Raw genomic sequence first — 21450 nt, forward strand, 5'->3', positions numbered from 1 at the left:
TTTGAAGGGCACCCCATTGCCCTGAGGATGCTTGGCCTGGAAGGCCGGTGCCTCACCCTAGATTTGCACTTAGAGAGAGGTCCTCTGGACACATCATCCAGCTCCAGCCCACGCTTACATCCTAATGCCTGCTCTGCTTCTGGGCTTAGCTGCACCTGTTCAGTGCCTTGTGGTTCCACAGAAGCCCAATAAACCGTAACCTCCCCACCAGGTGCGTTTCTACGTGGACTGACTCAAGACTCTACTCCTGCAGAACAGACCTGTGTCGCCCTGGACTTCCCTGGATTTCCCAAGCTACCCATGTGACCACTAAGCCAGACGCTAGGGGCTGGGGGAAGGGGAGAAAACTCAAGGCTGGCACTCTGCCAGGGAGACAGTACTACCATATGTGAAATAGGTGGGGCACAGTTTAAGAAAAACCAAGGCCTTAGTGTATGCTCACAAGAGGGCTGATGGAATGGGGAGATGTTTCATGGAAAAAGGTAAAACCTCTACGGAGTTAGTGACAATAATAACTGCCATTAACCGAAGATGTTCTCTGCCTTCTCGCATGCATTCCCCTCAGTAATCTTGAGGAATACGTGCCATAATTTCATTTTACAAATAATCAAACAGAAGCTAAAAGAGGTAAAATAAATTGCCTAAAGTCACAAAGCTAAGCCCCCTTCCAGATGCTTCCTAACTCTGTAGGTAGGTTTTATTTGTTTGATAGGAGTGAAGGGGCCAGTTACTGGTTAATGTTTTACAAATCACTGATAAAATGGAGGAGAATAAAATGCTCAAAATAAATATAACAAATCCATGGGCTCAGTACTTTAAACTCTGTTTTTAATGTGTAAACTGGAATACTTTTCTTATGTTGGATAAAAAGGTATGATGATAGCAATTACAAATTTTGTTTAGATGAAAAATCCATAAATTCAAAATGAGTAAACTATAGCAATGTGAAAATAACACAATTAGAACTTTAATAACATTGCTTCTATATTTTTAGATATGGGACCCTGTGAGATCAGTATGAGATCAATACCATAGAAATATAAATCACTTAAAAACTGTTCTTTCAGTTAAAATTAGTTAAAATATTTCGAGGGGTTTAAAAAAAATCAAATCTCTAGGCCTTGATTATTATTACTCCTAAGTGTCTTAGAAGAAAATATACAATTAAAAGTACTTAAGTGGGAAAAGATTACACAAAGAACCCACAATGTTTTGTTTTGGTTTGTTTTTATTCCTTATTAGTTGAGTTCTTCAACGATTTTGTTTCTGCTTGAGATTTTCTCTTCAAAATACTCTTTGGAGGAGTCCAGTTGTAATCTGGATTATGAAAAAGCCACTTTTCTGATATGAGCTCAGACATGGAGTGCCAGGAATCATTTGTGGTAAATGGCCCTAGTAGGGGAGAATGGTAAATTGTAGTGACATGGCCTTCACCACTCGTACCTTCATCAGACAAAATCCTCTGCTTTGAAAGGTTTACTAAGCCACTCTTTTTACCCAAAGGTAAAACCTCTACGGTATAATCTTTCTTTTTCTTTGATGCTTCCTTTCTTGGGCTATTCCATATTTCAACATTATTCTGTGCCTTCTCTTGGGTCTTTTTCCCAGCAGAAATACAAATAATGGGACTGGAGATCTTTTTCCTTATAGCATACTTTGATTTATCCGAAATCTGATGTGGTGCTAACTGCAAGCTCTTAGCCCTTGTTAACTTAGCTGCATTGATGCACATCGCGGAGCTTACTGTGTCAGAACTCTGAGCACTGTGGTAGTCTAATTTAAGCAGGTGTTCCCATAATAAGGAGCCATTCTTAGAATCCTCAGGAGATTGCTGTAACATGCCTAGAGGCCAAAATCTCCTACTGCGGGTCCGCTCAATTTCCTTCAGAAGGCTGCAAAAGATCAAAAGTTGTCAAGAGGTCACTACACAATGTTAATAATCAGAAGTATATTTATTTATGAAATGTGAAACAAACTCACTGCATGATTCCATGGATGGATGAATGAGAAGGTCCCAGATAGGTCTCCCTTAAATCAAGTGACCTGTACAAATAGCCTATTGCCTCAATCATGACATGATGACAAGAGTCACTTGTCAATAAATAACCTGCTGGATATATAAAAATAAGAATATTAGAATTTTTTAAATTTTTAAAAAGATTTCAAAAAATTTATCTTAGGTAGAATTGGAATGTTACCTGTGGTAATATTCTGCCAAAACCATTTAACCTGGTAATAATCATAAAGATGTAATAAGAAGCTGGTGATATGGCTCAATGATAGAGCACTTGCCTAAAAATGCACAAGGCCGTGGGTTTCTTCCTCCCCAGCAAATATATATAATTCTGTATCAAAAAGTAAGCAGCTATGGGGGCTGGGCTGTAGCTCAGTGGTAAAGCACTTGCCTAGCATGTTGTGAGGCACTGGGTTTGATCCTCGGCACCCCATAAAAATAAATAAAGATACTGTGTGTTCATCTACAACTAAATATTTTTTTAAAAAAAGTAAACAGCTATAAAGGACAGTACTAGGATACATGGGAAATATGGATATGGACTATAGAGTAGATAAAAGCCTTATGTAGTAGTCAAATTTCCTGGATTTGATTATTATATCATGGCTATGTAGGGGAATGTCTTTGTACCCAGAAGACACATGCTAAAGTATGTAGAGATAAAAGTGTTATGCTTGAAACTTTCAGATGTGTGGGGGAACTGTGTGTATGTATGTGTATGTGTGTGTGTGTGTGTGTATTTTAAAAATGCAAATGTAGCAAAATGTTAACAAATTGGTGAAGCCGGGCACAGTGGTGCACGCCTGTAATCCCAGCAGCTTCAGAGGCTGAGGCTGAGACAGGAGAATCTCGAGGTCAAAGCCAGCCTCAGCAAAAGTGAGGTGCTAAGCAACTCAGTGAGACTCTGTCTCTAAATAAAATACAAAAAGGGCTGGGGATGTGGCTCAGTGGTCAAGTGCCCCTGAGTTCAATCCCTGGTACAAAAAAAAAAAATGGTGAATATAGGTGAAGGTTATACAGTGGAGTTTTTGTTTGTTTAATCAGTCTTAAAACCTCTCAACAGGTTTAAATTAAAAAAAAAAATCCCCTGAAATTTGAGTTGTGGATGGGAATACGAGAGATGGTCTCTCTCTTGAAAATCTGTTCTCAGAGTCCTCTAGCAGCTCCCCTGTCAACCCCTGGAGCATGGTAGACAAGATTTTCCATGCCCTGGGCTTCCCTATTTCTCCAATGTCACCTGCAAACCTCCCCATTCCAGAGTTTCATATAACCTGATTCATTTTTCCTTGCCTTTGTTCATGCTGATCCTTCTTGGTTAAAACACTCTTCTTGACCTTCATCAGGCACTAGTCAGGACTCACAGTCAAGTCACTATCTAGAAGGTCTTCCTGATTGCCCCTCATGTGCTTCCCCACGCCCTCGCCAGTGTCTGTCACAGTGCAGAGCCCATTGGATCGCAGCCATCTTTATGTGCCTGTCTCCCCAATGAGTTGCCAAACTTCAACAGCCCACAGATGGTGGTAAAGGCTTGGGATTTGGACTCAGAGGACTGGATCCCACGCCCTAAGTCTCCTACTTAGTAGTTTTGAGGTTTGAGGATATCACCTGGTCATTGTGAGCCTCAGCAATATAATTTCAAATTCACAATTATCTGATCAAATATACTGGGGTAAGTCATATGGTCTATATCTGCTATTTCCTCAACTTCAAATTAAGTCAGTGTGATCTCTAGAGTCCCTTTCCAGTGTTAAAAGTTATCTAAGCTGCCGCAGTCCGGCTGCAGCAAAATAACAGGGGGGGGGGGGCGGTGATGAGCAACTTGTGTACATTGATACAGCAGGAGTGGGAGCCGTTTATTGTAGGACAGGAGGGGTATATATACATTATACACAGCTTATCTTAATTAACATAAACTAGATACAGCAGTCAACCAATAAGAAATCTCCACACTTAATGGCTCGCTGGAGTTACTTCACAAACCACTCCCTCTGGCAAAATGCCAGGCGCCATCCTGACTTGTTTACAGACCCTAACACTAAGCTTTTGAGGGCTATTTAACATTTTTCTGCTATAAATAGCATTTACAAACTTACAACACATTGAAAAGGATTGAGCCTACATAACAAGTAAAAGGAAGCTCTGTTGACCGAGTAAACTGGCTTGCTTAATCAACTAGGGCCCTCTACTTCCTCTTTTAAAACATACTCTCCCTCACCCTGAGCTGCTAGGCTTTTTGCTACTTGTACACCTGATCCCAACAGCTGGGTTCTAGATGACCCAGAGTCAGCTGGGCTCATTAGTCTAATTAGGCAATTAAATTAAGTAAAATACTAATAAGATATGCATGTGAAGTGAAAGGAGTTTTTTTTTTTCTGAAAAATCAGACTAAATACTTTGGAAAGACTCAATGCCATGAGCTGCTAAAACAATTTTCTTTAAATATGAGTGGGCAAGACAACCATAAAAGATTGAGGGGAAATAAAGCAGCATTGTGGAAGGATCCTGCGCATAGATGCTTCACAATTGTTCTCACTCTGCAGCAACCAGAACTAGAAATTGTGAGTAATGTGTTTTGAAAAAGATGATGTCTAATTCCAGAGGGCCCACAAAAGAGAATTGATTTGACATTTAAAGGCATCAGGGGGCATTTATATCTAAGTTAAAATTAAATTGTAAGTTTTGTATTTATTACTTACCTACTTTGTGATTGAGGGACCAACTGCTATAGAAAAGAGGGTTCTGGCTGAGTTGAGCGTTTTTAAATTAAATGATGAAAAGGGACTGACTCACCCCATTGAGAGTCACCCACCGGTGCCTTTGTTTAATTTCCTCCTTCTAAACTTGACTGAGATGGTTGGCATTTCTTTTTTAAAAGAATTCCAAGGACAGGGAAGTAACATAATGTTCATCTACCATGCTGCATCCAAAATAAACAATTCAGTTCAGAACACTCTGTGTGACAGAACAGAATATGAAAAGCCACATTTCTGTCCCTTTCTCCCCCTAAAATCGTTTCTCAATAGGCAGATTTAAAACACTTATCAAAGAAGGGAAGCAGTAAGATTGCTCTGTGCCAGGGATAGCATGGAACATAAATCACAAAAGCCCTCTTTTCAAGTCAGGATTCCTACCAAAATCACTAGGATTAACAGTTTTATTATGTCAAGGTTTCTACTGGGAACGGGATCAAAGTTGTGAGGGGATGAGCTATGAAGGACATGCTAAACAAAAAGAGAGCTCATTAAAAAAATAAAACAAAAATGTTCAACCCATGTTCTATTTCAGTGCCAATAAAATTTCAGAAGACAGAGAGAGAGAGAGAGAGAGAGAGAGAGAGAGAGAGTTCATTTAAGAATAAATGCCAAAATTCAGGAGGCTGAGGCAGGAGGATGATGAGTTCAAAGCCAATCTCAGCAAAAAGCAAGGTGCTAAAAGCAACTCAGTGACACCCTGTCTATAAATAAAATACAAAATAGGGCTGGGGATGTGGTTCAGTGGTTGAGTGCTCTTGAGTTCAATCCCCAGTACCAAAAGAAAAAAAAAAAAAGAATAAGTGCCAAAATTTAGAATTTGTTACTCTCTTACAAACCCTCCATTTTAATACATGCTTATTATAATCTCCTGCACAAAAATCTTGTTACAATTTAAAATCTTAACTCTCAAAAATTCCTTGAAGCCCACTGTTCTCAGTGGAAGTACGCTGTATCTTACCTGTTGATCAACTGTACTAGTAAAAGACTAAGAGAAAGTGCCAGGACATTCACGCTAACAAATATCATTGTTAACTTGTAATCTAAAATGAAATCTGGAAAGTCAACTCGGATCCTCTTTTCCACAGGCTAAAAGTACAGTTTGTGCCGTTTCCTTGGGTGCTGGGGGCCTGGAGTAGAGCCAGGTTTCTGTTGGGCAGCCCAAGGCAAGCAGTGTGAATCCCAAGAAGGCGCCTGCTTCACCCGCTGCCTTAGCCTGCCTGCGTTGATCGAGCAGTCTGCACTATTCCAAGGCTTTGGGGATAGGAAGAATAAGTGATAAGACGCCTGCCTGCCCCTGGGAATTCAGTCTGCAGAGAACTCAAAACACACACCATGGAAAGACACAGAAAATCAGTGTTGAAGTGTCCCTCACGCTCCTTCATGCTGGGGGAACGACTCTGGGTTTCCACCTGCTCTGCAAAAGCCTTGCACTGGGCTTTCATTCACTCCTATGATAACAGTCCAAATCCTGCCTGGTCCAGGAGGCCTGGGATCCACCCCACTCCTCTCCCATACTCCCCTGCTGTCCCCCACCACATTGCTCCCACACTGGGTGCACAGGCCTCTTCAGCTCCTTCCAGTCTTGAACGTCCAGTTCCTGCTGCCTGGAGGACTCTTCCCTCTGCCCTATTTTTACCTGGTGAGCAAAGTCTCATCCTGCACATTCCGTTTTTTAGCAATGCTTCCTGAGAAGTGTCCCCCACCTGTCCCCCTCCACCAAAGACATGAAGGTTTCCTGAGAGCACTTGTATTTTCTCATGATGGCACTGTCCCAACTGCACTTAAGCCATTGTATATTTAGTGTTCCAACTATCATCTCCATAATAACACTTGCTACAATCGCAGTTAAACAATTTTGTATTTAGTTGTCTGACAGTCGTCTCCCCTAACATGAACCTAAAAAAAGCAATGTTGGTTTCCATCTGTCCTTTTTGCTGCCATCTCTACAGCAACTAAAATAGACTGTCACCTAAAAGGTGCAGCAAATATTTGTTGAATGAATTAATGAATGATTGAGTAAATTCTATAAGAGTACAAGAAGACATTAACTTTCAAATGCCCTTAATAATTATACTTGCTTTACCAAAATGAGAAGGCAAATCAGAATTAGCTAAGCATTTCCTCCATCATTCATTCCCTCAGCAAATGTTCATTGAGCACCTACAATGTGACAGCTCCTGTCCTAAAAGCCAAGTATACCATGATGGAGAATATAAATCAGCAGATCATCATCATCATCATCATCATATAAATATCTAATTTTAGGTTGTAATTTACTATGTAAAGTACTATGAAGAAAAACAAAGATAAGAGAAGAGAAAGTGGTTAGGGTGCTGGGCACAGTGGCACATGCCTGTAATCCCAGCAACTTGAGGCTGAGGCAGAAGTTTTGCAAGTTCAAGGCCAACCTCAACAATTTAGTGAGGCCCTAAGCAATGGGCAAGACCCCATCTCAAAATGAAAAAATATAAAGGGCCGGGGATATGGCTCAGTGGTAAAAGTACCTCTGGTTTTAATCCCCAGTTTTAAAAAAGACGAGAGGGGAAGGGGAGGGGAGGAGAAAAGAAAGAAAAAGAAGGAAGGAAGGAAGGAAGGAAGGAAGGAAGGAAGGAAGGAAGGAAGGAAGGAAGGAAGGAAGGAAGGAGGGAGGGAGGGAGGGAGGAGGGAGGGAAAAGCAAGAAAGAAAGTGTGTAGGGGGATAAAAAGATGGCAGTGAAGTTACATAAGATGGACAGGGAATTCTTCCCTGTGACCAGTAGACAGACTAGGTAGCCTTGATGAGCTCAAAATAATTTGAAGAGTTTCCAAAACAATGTCCTAAACAAAAGGAGCCATGAGAGGATCACTGGCCCCAGCCTTCTTCAGCCTCCTCTCCACTTGCCCACAGGACAAGATTCCCTCTGCTGCAGAGCAAGACCAGCCTGCAGAACTTAAATAGCCAGCAGGTTCTCAGGCGCCAGTCCTTACAACCCTGCAAGAAGGATTTTGTCCAAGTCACACAGAGTAGCAAGCAGGAGTTTATTAGAAGGGATAGGAAAAGAGAAAGGGGGATGCTCTTAAAGGAGAGAGGGAGAGAATGGATCCTTCCAGAGAGGAAAGGGACAGCATTCCCCTCTGCCCTCCACTTTTACTGGGAATCCCAGGGAAGTTTCCAGAGAGTCCTGCCCAGGTCCAGCTCTCGATTTTGACTTTTGGCAGCAGGATTGCATCGGACTTTCAAGTCTCCATTGCACATGGTCTTACCCCATGGAGGGGAGATTTTACTATTTTCATAACATACTAAAGATCCAAGTTCGGGCTGGGGTTGTGACTCAGTGGTAGAGTGCTGGCCTAGCATGTGTGAGGCACTGGGTTCAATTCTCAGCACCACGTATAAATAAACAAATAAATAAATGCCCATTGACAACTAAAAAATATTTAAAAAGAAAAAAGAAAAGAAAATCCAGTTCTTGCTCTTACAGATTTTATGATTGGTGGATTTTGCTTGCAATTATCTTCTCCCTGGGCCCTGGGATTTTCAGGACTGTATGAACGTCACAACAGTGCCCTCTTTGGGATGACTTGTGTTCCTATGGGCAGGGAGGGGTCTTCAGGCCTGCATTTCTCCTGCAGATAGCAGGCTGTTTGCAGAGGAATGTAGCATGGCCTCTTGACATAAGCCAGGCAGGGTTAAATTGCTTTTAAAAGAAAGCATAGGGGGTAAGCACAGTAGGTCCAGTCCACAAAATTATACCTGCAACCTCATAGTCCCACTCCTCCCATCTGTACCACTTCAGTGGGTGCACCACCTGGACTCGCCCCTCAAACTGCCTGTGCTCCTGCTTCTTCACTCCCCCCAACCCTCACCTCGACGCCCTTCCTGACGGCTCTGGATGTCTCCTCCACGCCTTGTCTATTCCCCTCAGGGCCCAGCAGTCCCCCACATATAAGTGTTGCCTTTTCTCTGACAACTTATACCCTCCACTTCCTTAAGGGCCCCTCTCAAGAGATGATCCTTGAAAAGCCTCCTGCCCCTGATCGGACTGTCTTCCTTTATATTTAAACATAGAATAGTAACTCTGATGGAGATTGAGTTACTTAAATAACTCAATACCTCATTTTACAGATTGAGACCCAGAGACTGGCGACCCTGGGCCAGAAAGGTTGGAACTTGCCAGAGGTTCACACAACTATTTATGGCCAATCTAAAATCAAAACCCACTTCTGATTTTTTTTTTCTTTTCTGGTACCAGAGATTGAACCCAGAGCCACGTAACCACGGACTCATATCCCCAACGCTTTTTTAATGTTTTATTTTGAGTCAGGGTCTTGCTAAGTCCTTAGGACCTTGCTAAGTTGCTGAGGTTGGTCTTGAACTTGCAATCCTCCTGCCTCAGCCTCCTGAATCCATGGGATTACAGGCAAGCCACTGCACCTGGCTCCAAAACCCACTTCTGACCTCTCCAACCAAACATTGCTTTAAGTCCTTAGTGTGCTTTATTTTTTGTAATACGTTTGTCTCACCTCATAACAAAACGATAAACTGCTCGAAGGCAGGAGTTCTCCTGCAGAACACTTGGTACAGACCCTGAGTGGGGAGCCTAGCTTTCCATCTGTCACTGCATCCAAAAAAGACAACAGACTTTCACCAAATTTAAAGGATATGTTTGAGATAACTGGAATTGAAATATAGGCCACATGACATTCATAAACGTCACTGTGGGGGACCCAGGAAACACTTCAAAAGTGACAGGTAGATGCCCTGCAGAGCACCCAAGGATGATCTGCCCCACAAGGGTGACAAGATAACAAAGGTGACAAATGAAACAAACAGCACTTTTGTACCTGAGCCCTCCCTCCCACATCCAAAGTCACCAACTTGGATGCAAACACTGATTAGCAATGGAGCCGCCCTCCACATCCACAGGGGCAGCTCCCCTCTGTGCTTCAAGGAAGAAGGCGGGGGTTTAGAGGTGTTTTTTTTTTTTTCTTTATGGGGTGAATCATTCTCCCAAAGTACCCCAATCTACAAACTAGTCAGGTAAAATAATAGAACCTTATAATTCTGTCATGCATTACAGTGTATAAAATAAAGGTATAAATAAAGGTTTGCAGGATTCAGACTGTAATCCCCTGCCCCCAGTCCTTCCCCTCCCCCGTTAGCACAGCCCTTGACTTCAAAGAGAACTGCTCTGATGAATCATGTTCAGGAACAGTTTTACCAGGGTCTACAGAACTTCTTTTAAAATGATGGATGATCAGGAGGCCCAACCACAGGAGGTTCTGGCTTATTTCTTCTTTTATGGAGTTCACTCAGGCCCATTTCCATTTAGATAGGAAATTTCCATAAAAGGCAGGAAAGTTAAAAATACCTGTTATATCTGGGCATATGGTGCACACCCGAGTTCCCAGCAAGTCAGGAGGCTGAGACAAGAGGATCAAAAGTTCAAGGCCAGCCTAACCAACTTGGTGAGACTCTTACTCAAAAATAAAAAGGATGGGGATTTAGTGGGTTCAATCCCTAGTACCAAAAAAAGAAGAAGAAAAAGTTCTCATATATTGAAGGACAACTGATTCAAACAGTCCACTTTCCCTCCCAACACTGGTGTCATCATGCACTGAAGATACTAGTCTGACCTTATCATCACTACATAAAGCAAAAGCACAAGACCCTCCCACTAATGGTCTTAATCATTTACAGTGTTCCTGCGAGTCAGAGTGCATCTTACATCAAACCAATCAACTTCAACAGTAGGAGACAAGGCAGCAAGAAAGGAATACCACCACTGCCAAATGGTAGCAAGAAATGACTCCTTACAGAAAAATACTTGATTGGAACTGGGGAATGGAGCTCAGTGATAGAGCACTTTAGCATGTGTGAGGCCCTGGGTTCAATCCCCAGCATCATTAAATAAATAAATAGCCCTGTTGAAAACTGACCACAAATCTGAATTTGTTTTTCCCCTTGGTGATACTGGGGACTGAACCCAAGGGTGCTCTACCTCTGAGCTACATTCTCCACCTTTTTTTTTTTTACTTTCTTATTTTTGAGACAGAGTCTTGCTAAATTGCCCTTGCTGGCCTCAAATTTGCAATCCTCCTTCTGTAGCCTCTGAAGTTCCTGGGATTACAGGCATGCACCACTGCACCTGGTAAATTTGAAACTTTTTCTAAAGACTTAAGAAGTCATAGAATCACTGCAATTGCTACTATTACAGATGTTATCTTCTCTGAAAGTAAGTGAACAGTGTTCTACTTCCATCTTCCATCATAGACTAGAAACCAAAACTGTTATGTAACAGTATATGAAGCAACCAGAATAAACTAGGTCTTTTTCCATAAATTTTCTCTATTTTTGCATCTACATTTTCTGTTTGTAAATAAAATGCTCACGCGCTCAGCCTGGAAACCTTTTGGAAGAACAGTTTGTGCGTGTCCATGCATGCTCACGCATTCCTAAATCTAGGCACTGAAAATATTCTTTCACTGCAGATAGCAGGTATTTTAGTCCTTTTTCCTCTTCAGTAAGTGACTCGGGTGAAACCAAAACAAACGATGAGCACACAGGCTGGAGGAAGTGGCTGGTTTAGATTAGGTTTTTCAGCCGGGCACTGCTGACACTTAGGACTAGTTCTATTTTGTGGTGGGGGTGCCCGGGGCACTGGAAAATGTTCAGAGGCCTCCCAGGCCTCCGCCCTCTGCATGACAGTAGCACTCCCGTCCCCCACCCCACTGCAAAAATGAAGTTTCTCTAGACTTTTGTACTGGGGGCAAAATTTGAAAATTGCTTGTTCAGGTTAAAATATAAATTGTGCCCAGTGGCAACCAGACATCAGGACCCCTGACAATGTCTCAAAATATTTCTAGCTGTGGCATTTACATAAAATGAGATTCCCTGGGGAGCATATTGAAATAAGGGAAGCTACCCAAGGTTAGCAACCAGCAAGCCAGGGCGCCACCCTGCCCAGCTGCCCATGTCCAACAGAGGCCTCTGTTGGACACACAGTAACCCACTCAGTCAAGGACAGGATGAAAAGCTCTGCCTGTGGGCCTCTGCCCTGACCACCTCCTGGCTGCCCACCCACCTCCAGCTGGGTGAGGCTGTCTCAGCTCCTGTCCTGGCACTGTTGGCCGTCTCCCGTCAACTCTCCACTCTCCCCATTCCCCAGGTTGACAGCAACACTCCAGGCAAAATGACAGAAGCCACAGAATGGTCACTATTTGCAAAACAAGCTCACAGGCTACAGGGCCAAATAGGAACCAAGGCAGCTGAAGGTGAGGTCTGGCACTCCAATGCCTGGCAGTGTCCTAGAAGGAAGGCTCCCCCTCTCGGGGTCCCTCCACAGCAATGCTCAAAGGCTGCCCTAACATGGAAACAAGCTCCGCTTCCCTCAGCTGGGACCACTGAGGAAGCAGGCTGTCAAGGTCCCTCGGGCCTTGTCCTGCTTCTCCCTCACAACCCCCAAACACAAGGCCAGGCTTTCTGCGAAGTCCCCTTATCTGCTTAAAGTCCTGACTGGCCAAAGAAGACACAGATTACCTCTGGCCTAAGAGCTTCTCTTAACTACTCACATCCCAGGAAGGAAGACTGAAGTCGGCCGCCGACGCACCTGACAGGATTGGATCCCACACCATTGTCCTCTTTTTCTGTCCCATTGAGAAACAGCATAATCCATTGTCTGTTCTCTGGGCCCAGTGGTCTCTGCCCCAGGTCACTGTGTTCTCCAAGCCCACCGAGTATCACAAAAAATAATTGACTGTTCTCCTAAAATTTGCACCATCCTGCCCTCCCCCTAGAGGAAAGAGAGTAGTTAAGTTTCTGAACTGTGTTGAACAAGAGGGTCATGCACACTCCTATGACACACTCCCTTTCCCATGTTAAGAAGTTTATGAATCTTTTTTGTTTTTCCTATTTCCTCTCCCTGTGTCAGCTTACTCCAGTGAACGTTGAGGTTAGCAGGGAAGTGCCCCTTCTTCTATTACTCCTAACAGTAAGACTGAAATCCAAAATTTTGAACTTTGATTTCATTTTAGGTTTTTGATTTGATTTTGTGTTACTGGAGATAGAATCCAGGGCCTCCCACAAGCTAGGCAGGTGCTCTACCAATGAGCTACACCCAGGTCTCATTTTAAGTTTTTATCTTTTTTTAATATTTATTTTTTAGTTTTAGGTGGACACAACATCTTTATTTTTGTTTTTTTAATGTGGTGCTGAGAATCGAACCCAGTGCCTCATGCATGCTAGGGGAGCACACTACCACTTGAGCCACATCCCCAGCCCTTAATTTTTATCTTTAACCAGAAAGTTACTTCAAGCCACTGGGCCAGGTATGATTAGACGTAAGTCCTACATCTAAAATTGAGGGTGAGGCCTCTGTGAAAAGCCATTTTTTAAATTGATAGAAGAGGGGTGTGTTCCAGCATAATGCTCAGTCTATGAAAGAATGAGAAATGGTATGGAAACAACTCTTTTTTCCAGGGGTGCTCAACCACTGAGCCACATTCCAGCCCTTTTTTTAAAATAACTTTATTTTTATTTGTTTATTTTTATGTGGTGCTGAGGATTAAACCCAGGGTCTCACGCGTGCAAGGCAAGCGCTCTACCACTGAGCTACAACCCCAGTCTCATCCCAGTATTATATTTAGAGATAGGGTTTCACTCAGCTGTTTAGCACCTCACTTTTGCTGAGGCTGGCTTTGAACTCACAATCCTCCTGCCTCGGCCTCCTGAGCCACGGGGATTATAGGAAGAAGTTGAAAGCATAAGGAACAGGAGTTGCTTCAAAAATGAGGACATTGTTATGTGTCATCATCATCATTTCAGCCCTGGGGATTAACCCAGGGGCACTCCACCACTGAGCTACAGCCTCAGCCCTTTTTATTTTAACTTTTTATGTTGAATTAAATTGCCCAGACTGGCCTTGAACTTGCAATGTCCCTGCCTTAGCCTCATGAGGTGCTGGGTTACAGACGCGTGTCACCACACCCAGCAAGACATTTTTAAAACAAGCCAAGTATGCAGATGGAATAGAGAGGAAATTCGTCTGCTTATACAAGAACTAGATTAGAGCAATTACCTAATTTACACAAGGTATCACTGAGGCTGATGCTTAGCTGCTTCCTGACAAGTGAGGAGTTGGCCAAAGCGTCTGCATTTTCCTTTATTTTTATCACTTGTTTATAATATTCAATTACTTGCTTCCTTTGGAGTCTAGAAAACATAAATTGAATTAAAGGTTTACACTGAAGAAACATGGCGTCTGTTCACACCCCATTCAGCGTTCCCCGGGTGCTGCTCCTGGAAGGCTAACCCTTGCCTTTGGAGATGCCCTAGGTAGCAGGGGAGTCTGGAGAGTGAAGCAGGGGTCCACTCATGAAAGACTCTTCTAGTGCAAACTTAAGGCTTTGACACTTACATGGAAGGGTTTTCATTAAGAGGAGAAGATGAAATTTACATTGTAGGACCTGCATGGTGGTGAACACCTGTAATCCCAGCAGCTCAGGAGGCTGAGGCAAGAGGATCCAACATTAGAGGCCAGCCTCAGCAACCGAGCAAGGCCCCAAGCAACTTAGGAAGACTGTCTCAAAATAAAAAATAAAAAGGATTGGGGATGTGGCTGAGTGGTTAAGTACCCCGTGCATTCCTGGTTTAAAAAAAAAAATTACATTTCAGAAAATTCACCTGGGTAAAAGTGTGGAGGCTAAACTGAAGCAGGTGAGATTAATGGCCATGAGACCAGTTAGTCCAGAGGAAGGACCCTGAAGGTCTGAGCTCCCACAGAGGCCATGGATATGAAAGGACACTTATTAAGCAAAAGTCTTGGACTTGCCTTGGACCTGGTGGTGCTGATGCTGGGCTGTTGGGGCCTCTATACTGCTGCAGAGTGACCAGGGTTCAAGCTTTGACATCATTCAGATGTGGTGATGGGCCCCAGGGTCCAGGCCCAGAGGCTCTTCACTGAGACCTATCAGGGGCTAATGGTGGCTCCACTCCTTAAAAGTTGGGCAAATATCTTGCCCTCCTAAGCCTCGGCCTTCCCATGCTCAAAATGAGATAAGAGTTGTTGTGAGGATTAAAAGGGAAAATGTAGGTAAAGTATGTGGAGAGCAGTGCCTGAGATGGGGGTCTCTGATGACCTCATGGCTGTGGCATGTTTGGTGCTTGGGAAAGTTTCTGGGTAAAGGTGCAGGATGCCTAGCTGCTGTGGTAATGCCCTTCATGAGGAAGCTCTTGACCTTGATCTCAGGCACACACAGCCCCTGGAAATAAAGGAAATTCCTCCCTCCCTCCCTCCCTCCCTTCCTTCCTATTGAACCCAGGGCGGTGTGCATGCAGAGCAAACACTTTACGGACTGAGCTATATCCCCAGCCCTATAGGAACTTTCTTGCTAGACAACCACAGTGTTTCACCAGCTCTGCTGCTCCTGGACCTGCCCACATAACAGTAAATGGACTTTCTTGAGAGCTCTATAAAGCGGTATCATGTTGCTAACTCTGGAACTTTCATGAACACAAAGAATAATTTTTACATAGTCTTTAATCTGATTAATGAGACGTGTATATAAATAAAGATTGCTGGTGAATTCTTTAGACCTGCTTCTCCATCAGAGAGCAGCCCTCCACCTGACCCCAGCTTTATCTTCAAATCTGAGTCCGTGAGTCTTTATCTGTTTTATCCCCCTCCGCTCCTTGCCGGAACCTGCTGGATTGGCCGCAATGGTCGTGACAAAAGTGTTTAGCCTGGTGACCAATTAAAACAGCATTAAGATGATGCCACTGTGTTTGCACAGACAGGAGGAACAGGGAGCAAGGGGGACATGTCCAGTCCTGAGTGCCCAGGGAATACTCCACTGGAGAGATCCAATCTACAGATGAAGGCCCCTCTGTCACCAATGACAAAGATCTGAGAGGTGGTGACAACAAGCCATCCCCTTATGGAGTGATGCTGAAGCCCTCGGCATGTGTGAGGTCAAGGTGCTGAGACTGAATAAGCACAGAGCCTCAGAACCGAGCTCAAGAGAAGGCTGACATTGGCACAAGAGGAAGGGAGAGAAGGCGGAACCCCGAACACGGCAGAGAAGCACCATCAGAGAAAGGATGGCCATGAGGGAGGGCGCCGAGAAGCCACGAGAGGAGAGCTGCAGGAAGGGAAAGGGCAGACACTGATGATTTGAATATGAGGTGTCCCCCTGTGTTAAGGTAGAAACCTTCAGAGGTAAAATGATCAGGTTCTGAGAGCTCTAACCCAACAGCCCAATTAACCTAGTTTGAGTGGACCGACTGGGTAGTACCTGCAGGAGGAGCTGGGTCACTGGGGGCAGGCCCTGGACAGGTTAGAATCTTCCCTGTGGCCGCTGCCCCTCCCTCTCTGCTTTCTGGCTGCCATGAATACAGCAGCCCTCCTCCCCTCACCCTCCCGCCAGGATGTCCTGCCTCACGCTGGGCCCAGAGAGAGGGACTAAACCTCAAGCATGGACTAAACCTCTGAGCCGAAATCAACTTTTCCTTCTCTAAATTAGGCCCAGGTGAAAAGCTGAAAACCAAAAGAGAAGAACAACCAGATGAAAAGCCCAGGGGCACTCGGTTTGCGATGATTTTTATAAGCGTGGACTAGTACGCAAAGGGTGTGGGGTGGGGCTGCATGACCAAGGACGGTGACTGGGAAGTGAGGAAGCAACGCACCCAGTGCTCACCAGCGGGAAGTAGCTGCTGACAAACGGCTGAACAGCAGAGAAAGAGCTGGTAGTTATTCCACCACGGTCTCTGTTCACTGTTCCTCTGAAGACACTCTGTTCCTTCTTCTCTGTTGTGTTTTCTTAATAAATTTTTTGACTTTTCAGGTTGACCTCATCTGCCTGTTCCCCACCACCACCAATCTACAAAGCCCTGAGCATCCCCTGAATCGTTTCCTAGAACATCAGAGGTGTCTCAAGGGCCTCTGGTCACCAGGGCAAAGGATCTACACTTGTTTGAGAGATGATTAAGGTCACACAGCAAAATGTCTCTGACTCTTAACCATAGTAGTCACCTGAGGACAACTTAAACAAGGGAAAAGATTTCTCCATTGTTTGGGAAGGTGGGCCACTAATAGTAAGGCCCAGGAAGAAGGCATCCACGTCCGGTCAGGTCCCCCGCATGCAGGCCACCCCTGGGGCATGGTCCAACAGGATTAAACGTCTCATGGCTCATGCCCCACCAGCTCTGGATCTGTGGGGGGTCTCCTGGGCAGAAGAGGACCCAGCCAGCATTCTGTGTGTTTAGATTTTTCTTTTACAAGGCAATGTCTCTGTAGCAAGCTCTGTGCTTCTCTAAAGAAAGTCCAGTCTCTGCTCACAGTGCTGGTGTGATGATGAATAAGAGGTGGTCAGGTGGTGCCAAATGCTCCAGCCAATCACCCACTGGGGAGCAAAATAATCATACTAATCACTCAGGGTATTGAACTTTTTTAGTATGTGCCAGGAATTCTGACAGCTCTTTTCACATGGGATCTCCTAATCCTCAATGATCCTGGGAAGATTCGGTTACTAGTCATTTTACTAACAAGGAAGTGGATGAGACACCAAGATGTTCCTGTCTAGTTTCTCACTGTTACTAAGTGGCAGAAACAAAATTTGAACCCCGCCGACAGGCCCAGTCCCACCACCTCCCACTGCTACGTGGCCTCTGCTACTTTCCCCTCTGAGCCTCCCTTCTTGGGCCACTCTTTAGAAAGGGTCAGGGCTGACTTACACTCAAGTGTTAGGGATTACCAATGTCACATTCTTCCTGGGAGCAAAACCAAGAAAAGTCACCTGTTGGTGAAGAGTAAGAGGAAAACGACCTCAGGGAATGTGGAAAACTGATATGGGAAAGCAAGCCAGGCAACAGAAAGGAAGCACCCCAAAACAAAGCTTAGCAATGCCACCATTTAGCCTCCAGCCCCTGCCCTTTCCGTCAGCTGCATATACCGTGGAAGGGCAGTGCTGGGCGGAGTGAAGCCCGAGCCCGGCTCCCTGTGGCTTCAAAAAGAACCTTCTTCACACCAAGCTGTTGGGAGAAGCCCTTGGACCTGGCCGATGTGGACACTAATTACAGCTGGAGGGTAATCCCCACCACCCTCTTTTAAACTGAGATATGCGGGGAGCTAAGGAAAGTGCCACCTCACAAAAACACAAGAGGGCTTCCCAAGAGAGAAGGAGCCACAGTGAGCATGGCCTGAGACACCACAAGCTCTGGCCTTGGCCTTAAGAAGTCACGGGCCAGTGAGAGCCCACACACAGTGGCCATGGCTGAGGCCCGCGCAGAGACCCTGAGGTAAGGACAGCTCCCTCCCAGGCCTGCAAGTGATGTCGGGAACCACTCAACGACAACATCAAATTCCTCTGTCCCTTCCCTACACCAAAACCTCTATGCCACTTCTGGGCCCAAACCTCCCTTTGAATACCTGATGATCAGTGTCCTGACTGAGCAGAACAGAAGGCTCAGCAGAGTGAAGCCCAGGACCAGAGACGAAGGAGTGAGACACCCGATGGGCAACCCCAGACCCCCCCCAACCCCCGACACTGGTGGATTTTTTTTTTTTTTTTTTGGTGGGGGTAGGCAGGAGACACATTTCTCGAAATATTTCATAAAAACTTACTTTTCATTATCTGTTAGTAAAAAAAACAGTAAATCTGCTAAAATTTCCATAATTTCTCCAACTAGCATGTTTTTCTCTCAAACAAACTTCTCCTGATTCTTAAGCACTCTTGAAACTTCATTTTTGCAAGATAAGTGTTTCCATCAACCAACCTGAAAATAAAATACATGCGTGGGACTTACTAAGCATGATAAATGTTGGCTATATTCATTGCACTATCAAAAATATTTCTCATAGATATCCTTTATTTTATACAAAAACCAATCCTAGAAAATACAAAAAAAAAAACAAAAAGACCACTTCATAATAATAGAGGTTCAGGAATGGCAACATCATTTATAAGAACATTGTATGTGCGTGTTAGGGACCGAACCCAGGGCCTTGTGCATGCTGGGCAAGTACTATACCACTGAGCTACATCCCAGCAATATCTTTATAAACTATTTTCGTGTGTGTGTGTGTGTTACTCAGCCTTAAAGAAGAATGAAATTATGGCATTTGTTGGTAAATGGATGGAGCTGGAGAATATCATGCAAAGCAAAATAAACCAATCCCAAAAAACCATAGGCAGAACGTTTTTCTCTGATACGTACGCTAATTCACAGTGGAGGGGGGCGCAGGGAAAATAGGGTTACTTTAGGTTAGGTAGGGGGAGTGAAGGGAGGGGAGGGGGTGTGGGGGTAGGAAGATAGTAGAAAGAAACAGACATTATTACCTTAAGTACATATATAACTATGACCAGTGGGATTCTATATCATGTATAACCAGAAGAATGAGAAATTATACTCCATTATATATGATGTATCAAAGTGCATTCTATTGTTATGAACAGCTAATTAAAACAAATTTTAAAAATTTAAGAAAAAAGAAACTATTTTCAAATTCAGCACTGCTGACATTTGGGCTGGATAATCCCTGGTTGGGGGCTGTCCTGGGCACTGGATGGTTAGCAGCAACCTGGCCTCTACCCACTAGATGCCAACAACCCCTCCCCCACAGTCATGACAACCAGAAATGTCTCTAGACATTACCACGAGTGTCACTAGCGAAAGGGGTAGGGCCCAAATAATTCCCTGGTTGAAAACCATTTTAAGCTCAAGAATGCAAATGCTAAAAGTCAGCATTTCTTAGCCAAATCAGTGAGGTGGGAAATGGATTCATAGGTGTGGGTTAAGTACATTAATCATAAGATTGAACACTAATCCAGAAAACAAAACAAAACAAAAACTGAAATGCCTGTTTACATGAGGACACCTTCGGTGTATTTCATGGTAGCTTGATCATGGGGGATGTTGTCCACCAGCTTGGAAACCTCAGTGGCGTATTCCAACACGTGGTTTTCTTTTAGGTACTCCTCAGATGCTGACTTGGCCAGGTTGTTCAGCACTCTGACTGCAGGGAATACATGTCAGTAAAGAGTTTGATCCCTATGGGTTTTTTTCAACAAAAGAGTTAAGATGCCCAAAGGCCTAGCATTTAACATCATTTCTTCATCAGTGCCAACAGCTAGGTTTTTCCTTGATAAATCAACTACTGACCCATATAGCATGGGGCTGGTTTTCATAAAGCCATTTGAATGTGCATATCAGTTATAGGACCAAGGAGGTAAGATGACAGATTGAAACCAAAGACTGAGTCTGTTTTGCAAATGAACAGGTCAGTAATAGAGTGAGAGTACGGATATAGACTAGGCAGTCATCCTTTTGGTAATGGAGTTTGACAGAAGGTAGTCGGTACAGTCTTTCAATAAGATACAGTGAAGGAATGCAGCCTGATGATAAGAAGCACACAAATATTTCCCACAAACCCAATTAATACATGGCAGGCTGTACCTAGATACCCTCTGCCGTGGACACCCACTCTGTTCAGAAGGCTGACAATTTTGCTCCTTTATTGAATTATATATTTTGACAATAGTACATACTTTTAAAAAGTATCAAGTTATCTTCTAAACTATATTTTGTTATGTGAATAAGGAAAACACAGTAACTGTTTGAGCTGAATTTTATTCCCAAAACCTGTATGTTGAAGTCCAATTCTTAATACCTCAGAATGTGACTATATTTGCATAGAGTTTCTTTAAAGAACTAAGAATAAAATGAGGTAATTAGGGTGGGCCTCAATCCAAAAATGTAGTGTCCTTATAAGAAGGGGAGACGATAACACATATGCAGAAGACCATGTGAAGGAGACAGGGAGCTGGTGGCCATCTGCAAGCCAAAGAGAGAGTCTCAGGAGAAATCAACCCTACTGACACCTTGACCTTGGACTTCTAGCTCCAGAACTGTCAGAAAAAAAAGTATCTTCTCTTTAAGCCTTCCAGCCTGTGGCACATTGTTACAGCAGCTCTAGCAAACTAAGACAGTGGAATTCTGAGAAGGCATTGCCAGAAGCAGAGTTGACTCCCTGTGCTATGGAAGTTAGACTTCAGCAGGATTACTGTAGGATTCCCCAGGATACCACTCAGGCACCAAGAAGCACCTCCTATCACACCCCTTCCTACGCCCCCACCCTGGGCCTTGTGGATTGCACATGAGAGTAGGAGAGCCACATAACTGGTCTCCTGGTGTCCATTCTTTTTTTTTAACCTTTTTTTTTTCAGTTGTAGTTGGATACAATACCTTTATTTCATTTATTTATTTTATTTTATGTGGTGCTGAGGATTGGACCCAGCACTTTGCAAGTGCTAGGAAAGCACTCTACTACTGAGCTACCACCCCAGCCCTCCTGTGTCCATTCTTACACACCAGGAAACCTCTTTTCTATACAGGAGCAAAAGTCATCACAAAATAGAAACCAAGAGAGCATGGTGGTATAACTTGTAATCTCAGCAGCTTGGGAGGCTGAGGCAGGAGGTTTTGAGTTCAAAGCCAGCCTCAGCAACTTAGCAAGTCCCTAAGCGACTTACCAAGACCCTGTCTCTAAATAAAATACTTTTTAAAAGCTGGGATGTGGCTCAGTGGTTCAGTGCCCCAATACCAAAAACAAGCAAACAAACAAAAACCTGAACTGGAAATGTAGCTCAGTGGTAGAGTGCTTGCCTAACATGCAGGAGGTCCTGGGTCCCATCCCTGGTACAAAAAAA

General features: G+C 44.0%; 1 protein-coding gene across 1 annotated transcript in view; it reads right to left on the minus strand.

The window, feature by feature from the left end:
* Nucleotides 1–811: 811 nt before the first annotated feature.
* Nucleotides 812–21450, minus strand: part of LOC124082973 (putative tetratricopeptide repeat protein 41) — an 83740-nt gene continuing 63101 nt past the window's right edge. Inside the window, 6 exon segments of the mRNA XM_058574289.1 lie at nucleotides 812–1892; nucleotides 1981–2110; nucleotides 13824–13957; nucleotides 18366–18444; nucleotides 18447–18517; nucleotides 19610–19757. Of these exon segments, the coding sequence (XP_058430272.1) occupies nucleotides 1229–1892; nucleotides 1981–2110; nucleotides 13824–13957; nucleotides 18366–18444; nucleotides 18447–18517; nucleotides 19610–19757 (1226 nt within the window). The 3' untranslated portion in view covers nucleotides 812–1228.

The sequence above is a fragment of the Marmota monax genome, unplaced genomic scaffold (genome assembly GCF_021218885.2).
Source record: "Marmota monax isolate L192 unplaced genomic scaffold, Marmota_monax_Labrador192_F-V1.1 WCK01_AAM20220418_F8-fsc00051, whole genome shotgun sequence".
NCBI lineage: Eukaryota > Metazoa > Chordata > Mammalia > Rodentia > Sciuridae > Marmota > Marmota monax.